This window comes from Saccopteryx leptura, chromosome 13 (assembly GCF_036850995.1).
Source record: "Saccopteryx leptura isolate mSacLep1 chromosome 13, mSacLep1_pri_phased_curated, whole genome shotgun sequence".
Classification (NCBI taxonomy): domain Eukaryota; kingdom Metazoa; phylum Chordata; class Mammalia; order Chiroptera; family Emballonuridae; genus Saccopteryx; species Saccopteryx leptura.
Window position 1 is genome coordinate 44810116 of NC_089515.1, and position 21910 is coordinate 44832025.

The following is a 21910-nucleotide window of genomic DNA, read 5'->3' on the forward strand; positions in this document are numbered from 1 at the left end:
AGCGGCCTGATGAGTTCAGACTCACATGATGGAGAAACAGACATTTCTAGAGCAGTGACCATGGGCCAGGCTCTGCGCTTAGGACATTAAATTCACGATCTAGTCATTTTAGCCTCAGTGCTGGGGCGGGGTGGATGGGTGTGTACCATTCACAGATCGGGATGTGGAAGGTTGAGTAATTTTTCATGAAACTAGTATGTGGCTAGTTGGGGAGAACTGTGGGTGGCAGGTGGCACATCCGGTCACTGGAACAGCCCTGGTGGGCAAGTGTATGTGTGTGCATGTATCTTGGCTGTAACATAAAATTCTTCATCTACATGGGCGGGAAACATACTTCTGCGTGTTGACCATACATGTCCTGGCTGAGACAGCTGTGTTTTGTAGATGCTGGTGCGGGTGGGCCAGAGTTTTAAGGAGGGGCAGCTAGGCTGATTGTATTCAATGACATGCCAGGGTCACACTAGAGACCTGGGATGTGTGCAGAAGGGGAACATCTCAGTAGGAGACCGCTCCATTCAGAGGACATTCAGCTAGTTAGTACCAGTGCTGTGAGAGAGGCGTCCCACCAACAAGGAGCAAGTGCGTGACCCAGAGGAGGTGAGTGGGGACACAAAAGAAGCTGTCGTCACAGATGCTGTGTGCAGTCAGTGGGCAGGTTGTTATGGAGCCTGGGACATATGAACCCCCTGCGGTTCTCGCTCTCTTTAAAAATTGATTTTGAGAGAGAGCATGTGAGAAGCATCAGCTCGTAGTTGCTTCACTTTAATTGGTTATTCATCGATTGTGCTCTCATATGTGCCTTGACTGGTGGGTCTCAAACTGAGTCAGTGACCTTGGGATTATGTTGATGATCCCACGCTCAAGCCGGCGACCCTGTGCTCAAGCCTGAGGAGCCTGTGCTTAAGCCAGCAACCTCGGAGCTTTGAACCTGGAACCTCAGCTTTCTGGGTCATGCTCTACCATTCAGACCGCCTACAGTTCCCAAAGGCACCACATGGTGTCCTCAGAGAGGCAGGCATACCCCTTGAGCTGCTAGGAACCTCCATCCAGTTTTCCTGGAAAGGGCAGTTTCTAGAGAAGAAAAATGTACCTCTCTGCCCCTCTCCTGTGCCCCCCAGGCCCTCCAGTCTTCTCTAGGGTTCCTGGCTATTAGGTAGGGGACAGTAGTGGCGTGGTTCCCGTCTGCTACCTCGCCTGGTACCTTTGCCTCTCACACCTGTGTAACCTGAGGCAGTCCCTCAGCCACTCTGAGCTTCAGCCTCTCCATAGTGACTCCATAAAGGTTATGCACCACATTGAGAGGGAAAAGAAGTGGATGGAGGTGAAAGGGGGTCACATAGGAGCTGCGGTGGGCTGGGTGTCTTGCTCGTTTAAGCAAAGTGGCCTTCCCGGGCCCATCAGGCAGGTGGTCCTCACAAGGCCTGGGATGCTGGTGGAATGCACTGCTGGGCCCTGCAGGGGTCGGACCAAAGGGTTACACATCACAACCACTCTGGAAACAATATGTCTGTTTATTCAGGGTGACACATCTGTCTGCCTGAGGGCTCTGACAAGGGCACAGTGGTTGAAATCCCCCCCAAATAGACCCTCTGCCTGTACCGGCTCTGTGGAGGTACCAGACTGCAAGTCTGCAAGTGCCAGTCCCTTGAACCTCCCGAGCCGCAGCCCTTTGTCGCCGTGTCTCTGTGCTGCACAGCCTCCTGGGTGAAGCTGCCCCTCTCCCGGGCGCCCAGGGCGGCCCATCACTTCCGGTTCTCTCTCTGCAGAAGCAGGGAGTACCTCCGCAGCCGGGCCCGGTGCTCCTGCTCTCGCACCTTGGTCTCCACCTCCTGCAACCTGCGGGCACATGGTTGGAGATGGGAAGAGCCAGCTTTGTGCAGTGTCCCCACCCCACCCTGGCCCCAGGTCCCCACAGGGCCTTGACCACCCTGTGCTGATATCAGGGACTCTCCAAATGACACATGTCTGCGTCATCTCTGTGTCCTCAGGACTCAGCCTGGTGCACAGCAGGCATCCGAAATGCCTTTACTGAATGAATGCGGAGTAGCATTCCAAACCACAAGGTGGACAGTGATAGGCCGCACAGCAGACGTGAAACCCGTCGTGATGCCAACATGCCGTCTCATAAGCATTTCTTGAGCATCTGGCAGTGACAGACACTGGTGCAAAGGCCAAAGTTAGGAAGGCCAAAGTGACCACAACAGCCTGTCCTTGTCCCCAGTGAATGAGGGCGACACAGTGATAGAGCACTCGTACAGGAGGCGTCTAAGTCCACAGAGGTCAAATGCAGCAAGGAGGAAGAGCCCAACCACCTGGGGAGTGCTGCAGGAGATAGACTTTGAGCTGGGTCTTTTAAAAAATAAGAGGGTTTTCATTTGTTTGTTTAAGTAATAAATGAATACATGTTCACATGCATTTCAAATGCATGGGACACCTGCAGGCCTGCACAAAGCCTTTGACTTCAGGAGCCTGACTGTTGGCACATCTGGGTCTGTGCCTCTATAGATAATTTTCCAAGGACTCATCCTTCTGTTTCTCAAGGCAGGCCAAGGACAGTTAGGGGGCCCACCATTTCCTCTATCATTAGGGTAGTAACGAAGGAGGTTGGGACAGCATCCTTACCCTGTTCCTGCAGCCTCAAGGGAAATGTCACCTGGTGTCCATACAGGGGCTGCCCAGTCCCTCGCCTAGGGAGCCATGTGCCCTGTGGGCCCTGGGACTGTTGGGTCACCCCACAAGCCCAATTATAGCAGGAAGTTGGGTTGGTCGAACCTGGACTGTGCTTGGCCTTGTGTTCCACAGGGAATGAAGGGAGGGGAAGAGGGAGAGAGAGAGAGAGAGAGATTGATTCTGTTTCTGTCTGCCTGCCTCCTGGCGTCTGAAATTTCTCCCCTGTGGTCCAAAGTCTGACCCAGCTGTAGGTAGCAGACACTAAGACGGAGCGGAACCAGATGGCGATGGTGCCCCGGGGGCCCAGACTGTGGGGGCAGAAGCCAGGCTGGGGGGCAGCAGGAGGGTGTTGGCACATTTGGCCCTAACTGGCCGCCTTTCAAAGCCTTTCACACTGCTGTTTATGAAAGTCCCAGGGAAGATTTTGTAAAAGCAACTTGGATGGACGATTGCAGGCCTAAAACTTTGACTCTATTGCCACATGAACCCACTGCCTTCAAGTTTCACCAAGTTTTAGGGCCAATGGAAACTTTCACATGAGCTATAAATAGGAAAAAATAAGATAGGATTAAAATCTCTGGGGTACACACGGATATGAGTGATAAATAGTAAAATGTTTATGAGAGATCGAGCTTGTGAGTATGTGGGTGTTCCCTGAAGTTTCTTTTCAAAGCTGCTGAGTGTGAATTTTTCCCTAATAAAATGGGGTAGGAAAACCCTAGATTACCAACCTCAGAGCAAGCAGAACAGGAAAGCCTTCTTTAAATCATAGTGTCTCCCAATTTATGGCTCCCAGATGGTGGGTAAAGGGAAGGGGTCCTGGGCCTTGGTTTCTGGGGCCCTACGGTCTCTGGTGCGACTGTTCATTCTGCCGCTGAGCACATGAGCAGCCAGCAAAGCTCTGCGAACCGGCGGCCTGACTCCCAGGGAAGCTTCCTTCACACAGATGGGCTGTGGGCTGAATCCGGCCTGCAGGCTCTCACGTGCCAGCCCTGCTTTGGACGATTGCGTCTAATAACCCGAATGTGCTTTGAACAATTGAGAAAGCAGACAGAAAAGACAGCCTCAACAGGAAGAAAGTGCCAACGGGAGGCCCTCCTCCATTAGCCTGAACTCATTCCTCCTTTTCTACCAACTGGAGCGGGCATCGAAGTGTGAGGGGAGAATTTAAATGCTGGAAGGGTCTTACCACCAAACCAACTCCACTGTTCCTCACCGGGGCCCTGCCCGGGGCAGGGGTGGGAGAGACCCAGGACTCTACCTCTTCCGGAGGAAGTTCTCGCATCTTTTCTCCAAGGGCAGCATGTGGGCGGAGGCCGTGGCTTCCGTCAGGTCGGCTTGAGAAATGGTGCAGTTTCTGGAGATGTTCTCCAGGAGTGGGTAGGCGTCGAAATGAAAATAGAAGACAGAATTTGGGGTGTCACTGGCCTTTGTGGTGGCCTTCGTTTCATCTGGATGAGAGACAAAAGTGGAAGGACTTCTTTGTGATGTGGCCCAGGTGGGTCAGGGATCCGCGCTCTGCTCGTCTGGTCTGGGCCATCAGGGCTGAGCTGTGAGGGGCTCACTGGATTGGACGCGAAGGAGTCCAGAGAGGCCTGCCTGGCGTTTCATCTAAGTGTCCAGCGAGGACTTTTGGGCTGTGGCAGGGGACCAAGAGTGGAGAGCAGGTTGGGTGGAGTCACCCTAGACTTTGTGAGGGGACTGAGAAAGTCAGGGACACAGTCAGCAGGCCACAGGCCTGTGGGGCGCCCTGCCCTTATGGCCCCACTTCCATACCTCGGAGCAGGAAATATGGGTGGTGTGAAGACACGGCAAACACTGGCTTCCAGGCGGCCACCAGGTGCTGAGGTCTGGGGGGAGCAAAGGCACAGATGACCTGAGACTTGGCCACGTCCAGCAGGTGCATAGAGCCATTACTGGAGAAGAGCAGCACCTGGGGAACAGAGGGACAGGAATGGGGACCTCTCTGTGGCGTCACTCACCCCAGACAGAATGAGAGAAGCAGCTGGACATAAACAATGAAAACAGCTGTGTGCTCTTGGGCATGCAGCCTCCGGACCCTGCTCAGGACAGGGGCAGCAAGGCGGTGCCACCAGCAGCAGCGGCCCTCGTCTGGCCGCTGTGTCTGTTCCTCATCTGCCCTGGCTTCGTCCAGTCTCCCCAGCTTCTCTGCTGCAGAGCTGGCCCCTCCACATGGCCAGGGTTTGGTTCTACATCTGGGCGCACGCTCTTCCTCCCACCTTCTCCGGGTCCCTGCTCAATCCAGCGGCCCCTCCTCGCCTGCCGTCTGAAACGGGCCTCTCCTACCCGGCTCCTCCTCTCTGGAGATGAACATATGAAACTAGCCCCAATCTCTTTTTTTAATTGATTCTTAGAAAGGAAGGAAGAGAGAGAGAGAGATCAATTTGTTGTTCCACTTATTTATGCATTCATTGGTTGATATATTTTTAAATATCTTGTAGCAATTCTTTTTTTTTTTTTTTTTAAGATTTTATTCATTTTAGAGAGGAGAAAGGGAGAGAGAAGGGGGAAGGAGCAGGAAGCATCAACTCCCATATGTGCCTTGACCAGGCAAGCCCAGGGTTTTGAACCAGTGATCTCAGCATTCCAGGTTGACTCTCTATCCACTGTGCCACCACTGGTCAGGCCATTGGTTTATTCTTATATGTGCTCTGACCGGGGATCAAACCCACAACCTTGGCATGTCAGGACAATGCTCTAACCACCTGAACTACCCAGCCAGGGCCATCAGCCCAATCTTTAAAACGCCCTCCTTGACCCTGCCTCCTCCTCCAGCTGCCCTCCATTCTCCTTCCCCCACTTTCAAACATCCTCAGCGTCCCCCTGCTTCCACCTCCCTGCTCACCATCTGTCTCCACCAGGTACTGGTTTCTCTTTAGCACAGGACACTATGCCTTCGCCTTCTTCACAGTCTCCTCCCTGAGCTTCCAGGAGCCCCCTCCTTTTCCCCTGGGGTGTCCCTCAGTCACAACCTGAGCTCATTCCCCTCATCCTGTCAGCGATGGCAGGACCCCCAGGGAGCCTCTTTTCTCTGTCCAGGGGAACCTGCTGATCCCCGTGGCTTTAACCACCACTAACCAGGGTTGGCCCAGAACCTGCACTTTCAGCCCTGGGCTGAGAGCCTGGCCTCATCTGGGGGTCCTGCAGGCCCCTCCCCTTTGGCAGGGCCACCATGCAATCACACTTCCCTCTAGAGCTGTGCTCCCTCCTGTGGGCCCTGTGAGGATTAGGGCGTCAGCTCTACCAGCCAGGATCCGCTCAGTGCCCCCCCTTTGGCCGCAGCCCAGGCAGCCCAGCAGTGTGATAGGATGTGAGTCCATTGTCATCAACATCTCTCCCTCTCCGTCTTCTCTGAGTATGCTGCCCCCTGCTCAACTCCCTCTGTCCTTCAAGCCTTGTCCCATACAAGGGCCCATCGGTACCCTCCCCACCCCAGCTCCTCCATCTCCACAGCCCGAGGACCTGATCCTGTAGCTGCTTGAACTTCCTGTGGTGCCTGGACCCCTAGTGTTCTCTCACCACCACGGTGCCGTCTTCTTAGCTCCCATGTTCAGCTCAGCTGTCCTGTTACCTCCAGAAAGCACCCCGTCCCCACCTACTTCTGCAGATTGCTACATCGTGGATCACAGCCTTTTTCACATTCTAGGGCAGCTGCCTGGTGACACGTCTCTCTTCCCCACTGAATTGTGAGCTCTGTGAGGGCAGGGACTTTCTCTTTCCTATCTGTGGACCGCCTAGCACGTGATAGGCCCACAACAGAATGTTGCGAAGGAAACGTGCACACAGTTACTGCAGGGAATGAGGGGCGTGAGGAACCTACCGTGCCAGGCAAGGCTGGCACCGGGGCCACTGCACAGATAGCTTCGTCTGGGTGCTTTACAGGCCTGTAGGAAATAAAACACACAGATATTCATCCGCGAAGAGTTTAAAAGTTTTTGCTATCCTCTCCTGGACATATATCCTGGATAAACCCTTGTATATGAGCATCAGGAGATATGTTGGAGACTGCTCACGGCAGCAAAAAACTGGGAGCAAGCCAAATCTCCACTGATAGAATGCATAAATAATTGTGGTATAAAATATATGCGATGGAACACAACGCAGCAGTGAGAATGAGAACCGGAGCCGAGGACACTGTCACAGCGAATCTCATGAGCAATGTTGTAAAGCAAGTTACAGAATGAAGGGCATTAAAAAGTAAGTTGGGCCCTGGCCAGTTGGCTCAGTGGATAGAGCGTCAGCCTGGTGTGCAGACGTTCCGAGTTCAATCCCTGGTCAGGGCACACATGAGGAGCAACCATCTGCTTCTCTCTCCTTCCCTCTCCCCCTTTTCTCTCTCCCTTGTTCCTTTCCACAGCCAGTGGCTCAATTGGTTCAAGCGTTGGCCCCAGGCATTGAGGATAACCTGGTTGGTCTGAGTGTCAGCCTCAGGCACTGAGGATAGCTTGATTGATTCAAGCATTGGCCCCAGATGGGGGTTACCAGGTGGCTTCTGGTCAGGGCACATGCAGGAGTCTGTCTCTCTATCTCCCCACCTCCCACTTAAAAAAATAATAAGTTGTAGAATAGACTGCAGTGCTGTTTACGTGCTCTCTCATTACGCATAGCTAAACACTGTGCTGCTTAGAGACACAGGCCTATGGAAAGAAAAGGAAAGAGTTTAGGGAAACGAGGTGGTGGGTTGAAAAAGAAAATTGGACATAATGTTTGGGAACAACTCCCATCAAAAATGGAGTCTGTCTTTCTACTGCTTGAGTACAGGTGAGGCTATGTAGCGCTATTTGTCCAAGATAACACCAGCAGAGGCTTGGAAAACATTTGTGTGTGGTGGTTGTCCTCGCTGCTAGGGACCCTTCATCTGCCAGGTGATGAAGACTGAGATCGCCAGCAGGAGAGGCCGCCAGGAGGAGCACCAAGTGCCCTGGCCAACATCCTGCCAGCCGCCAAGTATGTGAGTGAGGCCAGCCCCTGCCCGAGCTACCCACTGCTGCAGGCATGTGTGAGAGCCTAAGCAAGATCAACAGAACTACCCAGCTGAGCCTGGGCCACGTTGCTGACCTACAGAATCAGGGGCTGCACAATGATGGTTCTCTTAAGCCATTTAGTGTGGGGTGGTTTGCTGTATACAGCAACAGATTGTGAACAAAATGGTTTACCTTTGAGCAGAGAAGGGTGTGATCAGGGAGACATACATAGCTTTAGGTAAATTGGAGATGATCTACTTTTAGTGAGAGAGAGAGAGAGAGAGAGAGGGACAGACAGACAGGTAGGGAGATGAGAAGCATCAACTCATAGTTACAGCACCTTACTTGTTCATTGATTGCTTCTCATTTGTGCTTTGACCAGGGGGCTCCAGCCAAGCTAGTGACCCCTTGCTCAAGCCAGTGACCTTGGGCTCAAGCCGACAAACTCGGGGTTTCAAACCTGGGTCCTCAGCATCCCAGGCTGATGCTCTAGCCACTGTGCCACCGCCTGGTCAGGTGAAGATGATCTACTTCTTAAGCTTGGTGATGGTCACACAGTAGTATCTCTCTCTCTCTTTCTCCTTACACACATATCGTATAGGTCATTTGCATGCTCAAAATATTTCACAGTTTAAAGAGAGAGAGAGAGATCCTTGGGGAAACTGCCAATAGGCTCTTTTGGTAGAAATGACCCTCTTCTTGGCCATGTGGGATATGAAAGGTGTCATTTGTGCCGTCATACATATATGTATATGACGTTTTCCTATGTATATCCCGCCCCCACATAAAAGACTGGCGACCTTGAGAAGCTCATTGGGAGAGTGGCCTCCAGTTGGATGGATGGTCAGTGTTTCACCCCCATCACTGGCAGGTCACTTTTCCCGTCTTCCTCTCAGAGCCACTGACCTCTCAACAAGCACGCTGATGGTGGGTCCTTGGGTCCCCTTGGCTGCCACCAAATGGAGAGAAGCATCTGTGCACAGCACCACACATGTCATTTGGGATTTCACCAGACCCTCTGGATACAAGTTTCGTCCTTTGTGGACTACGAAGTATTTTAGGAAGTGAATGCTTTGGCAGAAACACCCATCAGGAAGAGCTACGACCCCGAGAGGGAATCCTGGAGAGACCAACCACACAGGCAGGTCAGAAAGGGGACAAAGCAATGCAGCCCTGGTGCGGGGCCAGTCAAGCACATGAGGAATGTGAGGGCAAAGTCCAGCAATGAGCGCCCCCTGCATAAGCATGAAGAGGAGCTGGGTGGGGAGAACCAACCCCCTAGAGGGGCAGAGTCAAGAATTTATCTATACAGGGTGTCCTTGGGTTACGACACAGTTCCATTCCTACGACAGTGACATAACCCGAATTTTGGTGTAAGTTGAAACATACTCTAGCCTAACACAAAAGGAACACTTGCTCTTTTTGACAATCCGAAAGGGCGTCGATAAGCGTGCTGGGGGACGCCAACTCCCTCCCTCATACACACGTTACTGCATATTCTTCCGCCACGCGCAAGTGCGATGCTAACGGCGTAAGTCAAAACACTCATGTCTCAATTTTTGAAAGTTTTTATGGGAGTGAGCATCATAAACTCAAAACATTGTATGTTGAGACTGTCGTAACTCAAGGACCCCTTGTTTCCAGAAAAATGAAATCAAGCTATTAGGCAAGGGATTATGAAAGTATGACCGTTCTTCTGCCCTTGAAATAGCTTTCACTATTATATTAATGCTGTGGGTACGATCAGTAAAATTCAGGAGGGCCTCCAGCATGTGGGAAGACTGTCCCCCTATATGAAACAACCATTGAATTTTTCACATGGAAATAGCCCAAGTGAGGAAGGCACGTCCCTGACTTGATAGAGCCTCCCTGAGAGACACCAACTCCGCCCTCTGATCACGAACTCTCAAGTAAACAGGGCGCCGCCTCTGCTTCTCCTCAGCACCTCACCTGCTTGGAGGGCTACCAGGGAAGAAGCCACCCCTGCTCTCAAATGAAACACATATGAGCAGTAAAACTGGTTGAAAAACAAACCACTGATTCATTCATCACTTTTTTAAAAGTTTGGTTAGAGGGAGACATTCCCTTAGAGGCTAATCAAATCAGGGTAAATAGATACCATTGATTTTTCGACACCTACAAAGCCGGACCAAGGACCCCAGGACCCCACCGTGGTGCCACCCACCCAGAATAGCTGCTGGCCTCACTTTGATCACTTTATAGGTCTCTTAGCTTCCATAGCAGTGGGATTCCTGCTGTCAGGGAGGTTGGAAGAGCAGGAAGGAAGACGCTTGTTTTGAGAGCACGGGGGGCCGAGGAGGAGGGCCGAGGCCACCATGATCTAACAGGCCGTGCTGGAAGGTGATGGTGAAGGTAATGGTTGGACTTCTGGGACTTGGCACAGGGCCGGGCACAGAGCAAGCACTGGGTAACCACATGGGGAAGTATCAGCACATGTTATGTTGAATACACGTCTGTTGAATGAACGAATGAATGAGGGGAAAGCAGGACCAGCCCCCTAAGGGGCCTTTAGGAACAGAGTAACTAACAGGAGACCCAGAGCCTGTAGGAATTCAAAGATCCTGGAGTCTTGGGACCTGGAGGTCCATCCAGGTGCCGGGCAGAGGTGGGAGCTTACCTTCGGCCAGGTCCCACAGCGTGAGCACACCGTCCTCGCAGGCCAGCGCCAGGTAGGAGCAGCAGGGGCTGAGCTGCGACGCAGCGATGGGCGCGGCACAGGGCCACACGCCCTCGGGGTCTAGCAGTGAAGACACCACTCACCAGGCTGCTCCCCTGGACCCCGGGCCCCAGACCCTGCCATCACCTCCACCTACAGAAGCTGAGACCCAGACTAGTCTGCCTGTCCAGGACACAGGCAGGAGCAACTGTCTGGACTCATCATCTATCTCCTGTCCATGCAACGCTCTCTCCTTCCTCAGGATAAGAGAACGAGTCACACTGCTGCTAGCCTACAGCTTACGTTAGTGAGTGCTGGCGATGTGTGAGGACTTTCGTGCACCAACTCATTTCATTCCCACAGAGTCCTGTGAGGTGGGTCCTGTTACTCCCCATTTTACAGATGAGGAGACTGATGCAGAGAAGTGACCGATTTGCCCATGGTCCCATCGGCAATCAGTACCAAAGTTCAGATTAGCAGACAGGCTGCCTTGGAAGGAGAGAAACTCTTCCTTTGTAAATATGTAAATATTACTTAAGAAGTATAATTCTAAAGTATAACATAAGTATACAGCTCACGGAACTGGCACAAAGTGAACTTGCTCATGTAACTGCCTCCATAAATTTGTATAAAAAAACAACCAACCACACATATTTCCCAAGTGCCTTTGAACTTCACAGAGCTTTCACATACAGGAGCTGTGTGTGTGTGTGTGTGTGTGTGTGTGTGTGTGTGCAGTAGACAGGGTGGTATAATTAACTAGTTGTGTGTTTGAGAGAAATTGGAGGGTAAGCGGTGTCAAGTGATGGGCCTGAGACAACCAAGTTCACAGACAGCTGGGCTGGAACTGGCCAAGCCCACCTTCTTTTGATCTTAGCTGCCTAAGGAGCCCCGTGGACCTGACCGAGCTTTGTCCCTATTGACCTCTGTCAAAGAAGCACGGCAGTTCAGAGACAGAGCTTTGGGTTACACCATTGCCATCATACCACCCACTCCTGCCTGCACAGCTCTGGTCCCCTAAAGCCACACTGAGGTGTCAGCCACGTGCTCTTGGCTAGGCTGAAGGTGGACATGTTGTGAGGGCCCTGAGCTGAGGCAGCAAAGTACCAACTTTATCCTTCGAGGTTCTGTTCAGTGAATAGAGGAAGAAGTTGTGACGTCCCGTCCAGTGTATGCCAAGGACACAGGCAACCCCTGGGAAAGAAGAGAGGAAAGGAGCACCATATAAACAGTCTGGTGGCCTTTGGTTTGTGTGGATGGTGTTTTCCCAAAGGAAGTTGGTTTGAAATCAGAAGTGTTTTGTTCCAGTGGGCAACACCCAACACAGTAGAGCTCTCTGGGGAGGCGGGGCTGGCCCCCAGGGGGTCTATTCCTAGGGCCAGCTCACCTCCCTGGGAAGGGACAGCGGCTGCAACTGCCCTCAGCTGTTTTCACAGCTTCTAGATTATTCATATCCACTTTACTGTCAGTGTTTTAAATAACATTTCCTACAAGATAAATTCTTACCCAGAAGCAGCCTGGAGGGATGTGTGCTCATCCCCTGCTTTGTGGCAGGTCACTCCCTGAAGACAGAGCCAGCCCCCATGACCAGGGAATCTGGGCCACGGGTCCCACCAGGAACTGTTCAACTACAGCTGGCCCCTACTTCCACCTTGTCCCCTCCCCCACACAGGGCCTGCTGTGGGGAACGCATCTAGGAGGGCTTGCTGAGGCATTCCCCCAAGGTGACTGGCCATGTGCCCAGGATGGCCACCTGCTTCATGTTCATTTACCTGAGGGGATCTTGGCCTCTGCTGGCATTGTAGTTATGCAGCTAGGAAGGAGGAAATGGAACGTGGCCACACTGGGAGAGAAAGAGATAGTAGTCAGAGCTCTGGCCGACTCCCGGGCGAGGAGTGTTGCTGGCAGTCTTGGTACTAGGACCAGAAATGGGTAGTTAGGATGGACCTCCCTTGGGGCAAATCGCAGTCTATGTGCTGGTCCTGGGGGGGTCAGACCTTGGAAGTCAGTGAGAGCAGGGCAGGTGGAGCTGCAGGAGTCTCTCCCAAGCCAGGGGCAGCACCCAGCACTGGACAGAGCCACCTCTGTCCTTGGGGAAGACCCCTTAATGGCTAGATTTGGGTGATGTGCACAAATGCTCTCTTATTTTGGCGGCGATACAACCAGCAGTGCGCTGAAAAAAATCGGCGCATTTTCTCTTTCTCTCTTTTTTTAAAGCCCCAATTTCCTGATTTATAGGGTTTGTAGTTTTTTGTGGTATAAGCACTCTCAAGATGGACAATTACCAGTGGTTTTACAGCTGGCTTGCAGAATTCCCAAGTGCCTCGCTAGGCAGCACACCACTGAGCTGGACTGGTTCCAGTTCAGGCCGCAGCTGGTGCTGCCAGCGCTCAGCTCCAGGACTCAGTGTCCTGAAGTGAGCAGGTTCGGCCCACTTGAGAGCAAGAGGAGGTTTCACTTCCACTTGAAGCAAGACGGTCCCTAAGAAGCTGCAAGGAGAGCCGGTGCCTGAAACCAGCTCAGACACTTCAAAGGCTGGGGCTCGGTTTTCATTGTCACAATGTGGGGTGAGGTACACCTGCTGATTGCTGACTAGGCTTAGAAAGTGATATAGCTTTACTAATTACATATGAACATATCATATTTAGGAAGACTGGGTGGAAGTGGAGACAGAGGTTAATAGTGGTAACTTATAGTTCTAAGCCTAGGATCTTCTGTGTTGTTTAGAAAATCAGGGAAAACACTTTAGGAGGTGGTATCACAAAATAGTATAAGCTCTGTTGGTCATCTCCATACCTCTTTCTTCTTGAAATCCTTTTTTTTTTATTCTGTTTTTTATTTATTCATTTTTTAGAGAGTGGGGGAGAGAGAGGGAAGAGAGGGAGGAGCAGGAAGCATCAACTCCCATATGTACTTTGACCAAGCAAGCCCAGGGTTTCAAACCGGCGACCTCAGCATCCCAGGTCAACGCTTTATCCACTGCGCCACTCAGGTCAGGCCTTGAAATCCTTCTTCTCAGTCTTTGTTCTGTTTAAATAATCTCCATACAACTTCTCAAAAGCTCTGCTGGAGTTCTCAGAAAAATGCCCCAAACTAGAAATAGCTTTTAGATACCAAATAAATTCAGGCCCTTAGGTTGATTTCTGGGGCACAGGGGGTTGGCTCACCTGAGTGGCTCCTCCTCCCACTCCCCATCCAGGTACTTCTTATAGGTGGCATTGAAGATAGTGGCCTGCTGCTCCCACTGGCTGTCCTTGATGAAGTGGTTCTGCCCCGAGCCCAGCCCGTAGCAGCCCTCTATCTTTGCAAAGACTTCCAGGGGACTTTTAAATGTGGTACCTAGGTTGGAAATATTCCGGAATTGGTCAAACCATCTGGCTATCCCTTCCCGATTTTCCCCTCCTTCCTCTGTGCTTCCTAGCTTCCTGAAGAATCCCTCCTCCTCGGAAATCCAGTCTCGGCCCTGGCGGGTTGTCTCAGTGAATCAAGGTTCAGCTTGGTGTGTGGATATCCCAGGTTTGATCCCTGGTCAGGGGACACAGGAGAAGTAGCCATCTGCTTCTCCGCCCCCCTTCTCTCTTTTCCGTTCCCACAACCAGTGGCTGTTTGGTTCAAGCATTGGCCTCAGGTGCAGAAGATAGCTTGGTTGGTTCGAGTGCATCAGCCTCAGGCACTAAAAATAGGTCGGTTAATTCAGTCATCACCCCCAGATGGGTGTTGCTAGGTGGATCCTGGTCGGGGCACATATGGGAGTCTTGTCTCCATAAATAACACTGCAGTGAACATTCTTACAGATACCTCTATGAGGTCATGTGCGAGTACTGAGAGGATGCACTCTGTATCCTCTGCCTACAATGGATTTCCCCTCTGCTCTTCTTGACAAACTCCCATTTACTCATCAATACCTTCCCAAATGTCCCTCCCTCTGATAAAGCCTTTGCCTACTCCCAGGGCAGAGTTGGTCACTGCTTCCTCTATGATTTTCACGGTTCTGGATGTTCCTCATTGCTGCACTGATCACATCCTGCTATGGTGGTTTCCTCTTAGTCTCTCTCAATAGACCAGCAGCTTTTAGGGCACAGGGTTTTTTACTTGTCTTCGTGCTTGGTGCATTATCAGCATTCAGAAAATACAGCAGGTCCTTAAATAACATTTTATTAAATGTCATTTCCTTACAATGTTGACGACATGCTGTGGGAATTTAATTCTTTTTTATTATCAATTAGTGCAGTGGTCCCCAACCCCCGGGCCGCAGACAAGTACCGGTCCATGGGCCATTTGGTACCGGTCCGCAGAGAAAGAATAAATAACTTATATTATTTTCGTTTTATTTATATTTAAGTCTGAACGATGTCTTATTTTTTAAAAATGACCAGATTCCCTCTGTTACATCCGTCTAAGACTCACTCTTGACACTTATCTCGTAAGTTCGACAATTATTTAAAAATACCACAGTTTTTACGCCAGTTGCATAATTTTATTTTGTGCATTTATCCATCCCACCCTAAAGGCCGGTCCGTGAAAATATTTTCTGACATTAAACCGGTCCGTGGCCCAAAAAAGGTTGGGGACCACTGAATTAGTGTATGGTAAAACTGGTTTCATTATACATTGCTTTGCTTGCAAAGTGAAGACTTATTGTACTGATGAATGAACTAACATGGGAATGTAGGAATACATGAACTCCAACTAGCACTCAGGAATGATGGCTCTCTTTCCTGATCTCCCAATTCTGTTAACTGTATCCTTGTAACATTTATAATTTTTGTCTTTAGGTCCCAGAGTTTATGGCTTCAAAAAAGTTTCCTCTTCAGAACTATACTTATAATTTAGATATGACTGCTAATAAATAGAAAAGATAGGAAATGTGAGGAAAGGCAAAGAAAGAAAAAACTGAGAAACCAATGACAAAAAGAAAGAGAGTATTATTTGAGTCACTATTTACCTGTGATTGGTTTGGGTGGTTTGATCTTCATTATGTAAATTGGAAGACTCAACTTAATATCCCCTTTAAAACAAATGTTTATGTCCTACAATAAGGAAAAGGCACAATTATAAAACAACAAAGGAGATTAAACAGAATCATTCAAAACATTCATTCCCAAGAAGGCAGAAATAGAAAGAAAAGGAAGAAAAACAGGTGGTACAATAGAGAGTAAATAACAAAGTGGCAGATTTAATCCCAAACATATCAATAATACATTAAATATAAATAGCCTAACCACCCCAGTTAAAAGACAGAGTTTGTCAGAGTGCATAAAAAGGCAAGGTCCAAGTATATGCTATCAAAAAGAAACTCATTTGAAATGTAAAGACACCAATATATTAAAAGGATAGGAAAAAAATACATCTTGTAAAACTAATTAGAAGAAAGCTGAAGTGGCTATATTAATATCTGACATTATATATTCAGAGCAAAGAATATTATCAGGGATCAAACGGTCATTGAATAATGATAAAATATTTAATGCATCAAGGGGACATAATGTTCTTTTTGTTTAAGCACCTAATAACAGAACTTCAAAATACAAGAAGCAAAAACTCAAAGAAGTGAAAGAAATAGATAAATGGACAGCCTTAGAGATTTAAACACTCATGTTTCAATAACTGATAGAATAAGTAGACAGAAAATCAGTGTGAATATGTAAGGATAGGGAAGGAAAAGCAGTAAGGATACAGAAGACTTGAATAACTTAATCAAAAACAGCAGAATACATATTCTTTTCATGTGCACCCAGGATAAACCACATTCTGGGCACACAACAAGTCTTAATAAATTTAAAAGGCTTCATATCATATGAAATATGTATGTTCCCTGATTACAATGGAATTAAATTATAACCCCCCCAAAAAAACCCCACCAGACTTATCTGGAACATCACCAATATTTGTATACTACATAACATGCTTCTAAGTAATCCATTGGTCAAAAATGAAGTTAAAAAGCAAATTAGGAAGCATTTTGAAATATTTTTGAAAATGAGAACACAACAAAATTTAAAGGATGCTGCTAAAGCAGTGCTTAGATGTAAGTTGATAGCACTAACTGCCTATATCAGAAAAGAAGGAAGATCTTAAATCAATGAAATAACCTCCTATCTTAAGAAACTAGAGGATAAGCCTGACCCATGGTGGCGCAGTGGATAAAGCATCTACCAGGACACTGAGGGCCCAGGTTCGAAGTCCTGAGGTCACTGGCTTGAAAACCAGCTCATCTGGCTTGAGCATAGGCTCATTAGCTTGAGTGCAGGGTTGCCAGCTTGAGTGTGGGATCATCAATTGATCCCATGGTTGCTGGCTTGAGTCCATAGGTCGCTGGCTTGAGACCGAAGGTCGCTGGCTTAAAGCCCTGGGTTGCTAGCTTGGGCCTAAGGTTGCTGGCTTAAGCAAGGGGTCACTGGCTTGGCTACAGCCCCCTGGTCAAGGCACATATGAGAAGCAATCAATGAACAACTAAGGTGGCACAACTAGAGTTGATGCTCTCATCTCTCTCTCCCTCTCATGCACATGCACGCGTGCGCGCGCGCGCACACACACACACACACACACACACACACACACACACACAAAGGAAAAGAAACTAGAAGACAAGGAAATAATTAAACCCAAAGTAAGCCAAAGAAAGGAAATGAAAAAAAATAAAACTGGGAATTAGTGAGATAGAAAACAAAAAACCATAGAGAAAATAAATGAAACCAAAATCTGGTTTCAATGGAATTATAAACAAATAAAAAGCAACCCACCAGACTTATCTAGAGCATCGCCAATATTTGGAAACTTCATAACATGCTTCTATGTAATCCATTAATCAAAAAAATTAAAAAGCAAATTAGGAAGCATTTAAAAATATTTTTAAAAATGAGAACACAACATCAAATTTTAAAAGATGTGGCAGTTATATCAATTATGATCATGTATGTATCTAGAAAGTCCAAGAGTAACAGCTGGCAAACCATTAGCACTGATAACAAAGTTCAGTAGATCAATGGGCAAAAGTTAAAAGCAATCCCCTTAAGATCAGGAACAAGGCAGGGGTGCCCCCTTTCACCACTCTTATTCAACGTAGTTCTGGAAGTCCTAGCCACAGCAATCAGACAAGAAAAAGAAATAAAAGGCATCCAAATTGGAAAAGAAAAAGTAAAACTATCATTATTTGCAGATGATATGATATTGTATATAGAAAACCTTAAAGTCTCAGTCAAAAAACTATTGGATGGACCTGTTAAATGAATTCAGCAAGGTAGCAGGATATAAAATTAATACCCAGAAATCAGAGGCATTTTTATATACTAACAATGAACTGTCAGAAAGAGAAATTTTTTTTTTTTTGTATTTCTCCGAAGCTGGAAATGGGGAGAGACAGCCAGACAGACTCCCGCATGCACCCGATGGGGATCCACCCGGCATGCCCACCAGAGGAGACGCTCCGCCCAGCAGGGGGCGATGCTCTGCCCCCACCCCCATCCCAGGGCTCTGCTCCGCCGCGACCAGAGCCACCCTAGCACCCGAGGCAGAAGCCAAGGAGCCATCCCCAGCGCCCGGGCCATCCCCGTCCCAATGGAGCCTTGGCTGCGGGAGGGGAAGAGAGAGACAGAGAGGAAGGGGGGGGTTGGAGAAGCAAATGGGCGCTTCTCCTATGTGCCCTGGCCGGGAAACAAACCCGGATCCCCCACACGCCAAGCCGACGCTCTACCGCTGAGCCAACCAGCCAAGGCCCAGAAAGAGAAATTAAGGAAGCAATCCCCTTTACCATTGCAACCAAAAAAATAAAGTACCCAGGAATAAATTTAACCAGGGAGATTAAAGACTTATACTCGGAAAATTATAAAACATTGATAAAAGAAATCAGGGAAGATACAAACAAGTGGAAGAATATACCGTGCTCATGGTTAGGAAGAATAAACATCATTAAAATGCTTATATTACCCAAAGCAATTTATAAATTCAATGCAATACCGATTAAAATACCAATGTCTTACTTCAAAGATATAGAACACATATTCCAAAAATTTATATGGAACCAAAAGAGAACACGAATAGCCTCAGCAATCTTGAAAAGGAAGAATAAAGTGGGAAGAATCACACTTCCTGATATCAAGGTATACTACAAGGTCATTGTACTCAAAACAGCCTGGTACTGGCATAAGAACAGGCATATAGATCAATGGAACAGAACAGAGAACCCAGAAATAAACCCACACTTTTATGGACAACTGATATTTGACAAAGGAGGTAAGAGCATACAATGGAGTGAAGACAGTCTCTTCAACAAATGGTGTTGGGAAAATTGGACAGCTACCTGCAAAAACAATAAAACTAGACCACCAACTTACACCATACACAAAAATAAACTCAAAATGGATAAAAGACTTAAATGTAAGCTGTAAAACCATAAGCATCTTAGAAGAAAACATCGGCAGTAAGCTCTCTGACATCTCTCGCAGCAATATATTTGCCAATTTGTCTCCACAGGCAAGTGAAATAAAAGACAGGATAAACAAATGGGACTATATCAAACTAAAAAGCTTTTGCACAGCTAAAGACAATAAGAACAGAATAAAAAGACAAACTACACAATGGGAGAACATATTTGACAATGCATCTGACAAGGGGTTAATAACCAAAATTTATAAAGAACTTGTAAAACTCAATACCAGGAAGACAAACAATCCAATCAAAAAATGGGTGAGGCCCTGGCCGGTTGGCTCAGTGGTAGAGCATCGGCCCGGCGTGCAGGAGTCCCGGGTTCGATTCCTGGCCAGGGCACATAGGAGAAGCACCCATCTGCTTCTCCACCCCTCCCCCTCTCCTTCCTCTCTGTCTCTCTCTTCCCCTCCTGCAGCCAAGGCTCCATTGGAGCAAAGTTGGCCCGGGCGCTGAGGATGGCTCCATGGCCTCTGCCTCAGGAACTAGAATGGTTCTGGTTGCAACAGAGCAACGCCCCAGATGGGCAGAGCATCGCCCCCTGGTGGGCATGCCGGGTGGATCCCAGTTGGGCGCATGCGGGAGTCTGTCTGACTGCCTCCCCGTTTCCAACTTCAGAAAATACAAAAAAAAAAAAAATGGGTGAAAGAAATGAATAGACACTTCTCCAAAGAGGACATACAGATGGCCAATAGGCATATGAAAAAATGCTCAACATCACTAATCATTAGAGAAATGCAAATGAAAACCACAATGAGATATCACCTCACACCAGTCAGAATGGCGCTCATCAACAAAACAACACAGAATAAGTGCTGGCCAGGATATGGAGAAAAGGGAACCCTCCTGCACTGCTGGTGGGAATGCAGACTGGTACAGCCACTATGGAAAACAGTATGGAGATTCCTCAAGAAATTAAAAATCGAACTGCCTTTTGACCCAGCTATACCAGTTAGGAATATACCCCAAGAACACCATAGCACTGTTTGAAAAGAAGAAATGCACCCCCATGTTTATGGCTGCATTGTTCACAATAGCGAAGATCTGGAAATAGCCCAAGTGTCCGTCAGTGAATGAGTGGATTAAAAAGTTTTAGTACATATATACTATGGAATACTCAGCCATAAGAAATGATGACATCGGATCATTTACAACAACATGGATGGACCTTGATAACATTATACTGAGCAAAATAAGTAAATCAGAAAAAACTAAGAACTATATGATTCCATACATAGGTGGGACATAAAAATGAGACTCAGAGATATGGACAAGAATGTGGGGGTTATGGGGTGGTGCGGAGGAGAGGGAGGGTGTTGGGGGAGGGGAGGGGCACAAAGAAAACCAGTTAGAAGGTAACGGAAGACAATTTGACTTTGGGTGATGGGAATGCAGCATAATCAAATGTCAAAATAACCTGGAGATGTTCTCTCTGAACATCTGTACCCTGATTTATCAATGTCACCCATTAAAATTAATAAAAAGAAAAAAAAAGAACAAAGTTCAGTAGAGAGGGTGACAGAGCTGAGACTCCTATAGGAAGCAGGCAACCAGGGTATGGAGTTTAAGGAGACCCTAAGAATGTCTTTTTTAGTTTTCCACCTTAAGGACCTCACTGACTTCACCTAGTCTTGGCCTTGGAGGTCAGATATGAGATCAACATCCCAAAATCAATAGTTTTCTATGCACCATTGTTGTGGACATATGTCATCTTTCTGGCTACACAGGCCGAAACGCCTTTCCTATTTTAAGGGGACTCCCCTGTTGTGTGAATCTGGAATAATCTGTGTCCCTCCAAGGAGCCAAAAGGGCCAGATACTTTTTCCTGTCCTTTGGAGATTAGAGTGTTGGCACATGACGTAGGCTCTACCAGTTGCATGCTCCTGCCCGGCACTGTGAATCTTGAGGGAGTGACATGGAGATCCAAAAATAGTAGAGGAATCATTCACAGTGGAGGCGGCCATGTCATAGCCCAGTGGCAGAGCCATTGAGGGGAGTCCAGCATCACTTTGGTGGCTGTGGCTCCTGGGGACGGAGATGTTCAGTGGCCATTGTGGTAAAGTGCTGGCTACTGTATTTTCACTACCTGCCCTCCCTTGCTTCCTTCTAGTTTTCTGAAACTCAGTGTCCTTCTAGTTTCTTTGCTGCAACTAAGGACGCAGTTAATACCCATATAGCTGTGCACGAGCAATAACTAGTTGGAAAATATAGGTCATAGAATGAACACATGCATTTAACTCCTCTCCTGAACCTCTATTAAAATGACAAAAAGGTGGGGTTTTTTTTTATGGAATACATTCATAAGGAATAGCTAAATAAAAGAGACAAAAGCAAGAAATTTTGAAGCTGGAAAGCCAATGGCTAAATGATTGAGCAGACTCAAGAAAGTTAGGTCTGAACCCAGTAAGAGAGAGAGCCTAGGTGCCCACTGACTTACACCACAAACCCCTCGGGGAGCTACCCATGAAACGGTAGCTCCATGGGTCTCTGGAAGTTGAAGTGTCCGTGGAATAAGCAACAAGAGGACTGGTTGAAAATTTCTTTATGAAACATTTAAACTCAGATTCTCACCCTGATTGCAACACAAAGCCTAAACCAATTCACACACACATACACCACCCTAATCCCCCTTCAAATAACTCAGTTTGCTAGATTGGGCTCTTTGAGCAGGAGCAAATTGGGTTTCATGGGGTGTGACATACCAACAATTTGGAGACCTCTGGAAGAAAAAGAACACAAAATACCCATGACAGAGGGGAAGTATGAATGAAAAGACACAGTGAGGCTTTGGCCCAAAATGTTCCTTTTGCCAATTTTACAGAAATATGGGGCCATGTGAGCACATTACTAGGCTCTTCTCAAGGCTTTGGAATGGGGCAGACAAGGAGGGATTGTGAAATCTAACCTCCCTCCAGTGAGACCACTTCTGGACAAATGACTTGGGTCAGTTATCTTCAAGGACAGGGGGCCATGTTCAAGGGACACGCATAAGATTTAGTCCCAGAGAATCTGAAAACAGTGTCCTGTTGGGACATTTTACTTGCATATTTGATATTTAAGGTCAATTTCAAGTAAAAAATCTCTAACATGTAACTTAAATCTCTCTGGAGATTTTCTTTAAAGTTTCTTACCATTTCTGGAAGTCCCAGGTTCG

General features: G+C 48.0%; 1 protein-coding gene across 4 annotated transcripts in view; it reads right to left on the bottom strand.

Annotated features, from left to right (window-relative positions):
- Positions 1-1502: 1502 nt before the first annotated feature.
- The window catches only part of WDR93 (WD repeat domain 93), a 40758-nt gene continuing 20350 nt past the window's right edge, over positions 1503-21910 (bottom strand). For 3 of the 4 annotated variants that reach the window (XM_066355788.1, XM_066355789.1, XM_066355787.1), the window contains exons 8-17: positions 15278-15362; positions 13500-13671; positions 12105-12175; positions 11440-11526; positions 10294-10413; positions 8562-8775; positions 6512-6575; positions 4447-4603; positions 3932-4121; positions 1503-1836 (exon numbers count right to left, since the gene is read on the bottom strand). In XM_066355788.1, the coding sequence (XP_066211885.1) occupies positions 1743-1836; positions 3932-4121; positions 4447-4603; positions 6512-6575; positions 8562-8775; positions 10294-10413; positions 11440-11526; positions 12105-12175; positions 13500-13671; positions 15278-15362 (1254 nt within the window). In that variant the 3' untranslated portion in view covers positions 1503-1742. The remainder of the gene's footprint in view (positions 1837-3931; positions 4122-4446; positions 4604-6511; positions 6576-8561; positions 8776-10293; positions 10414-11439; positions 11527-12104; positions 12176-13499; positions 13672-15277; positions 15363-21910) is intronic. The other variant, XM_066355790.1, reaches the window with a different exon arrangement.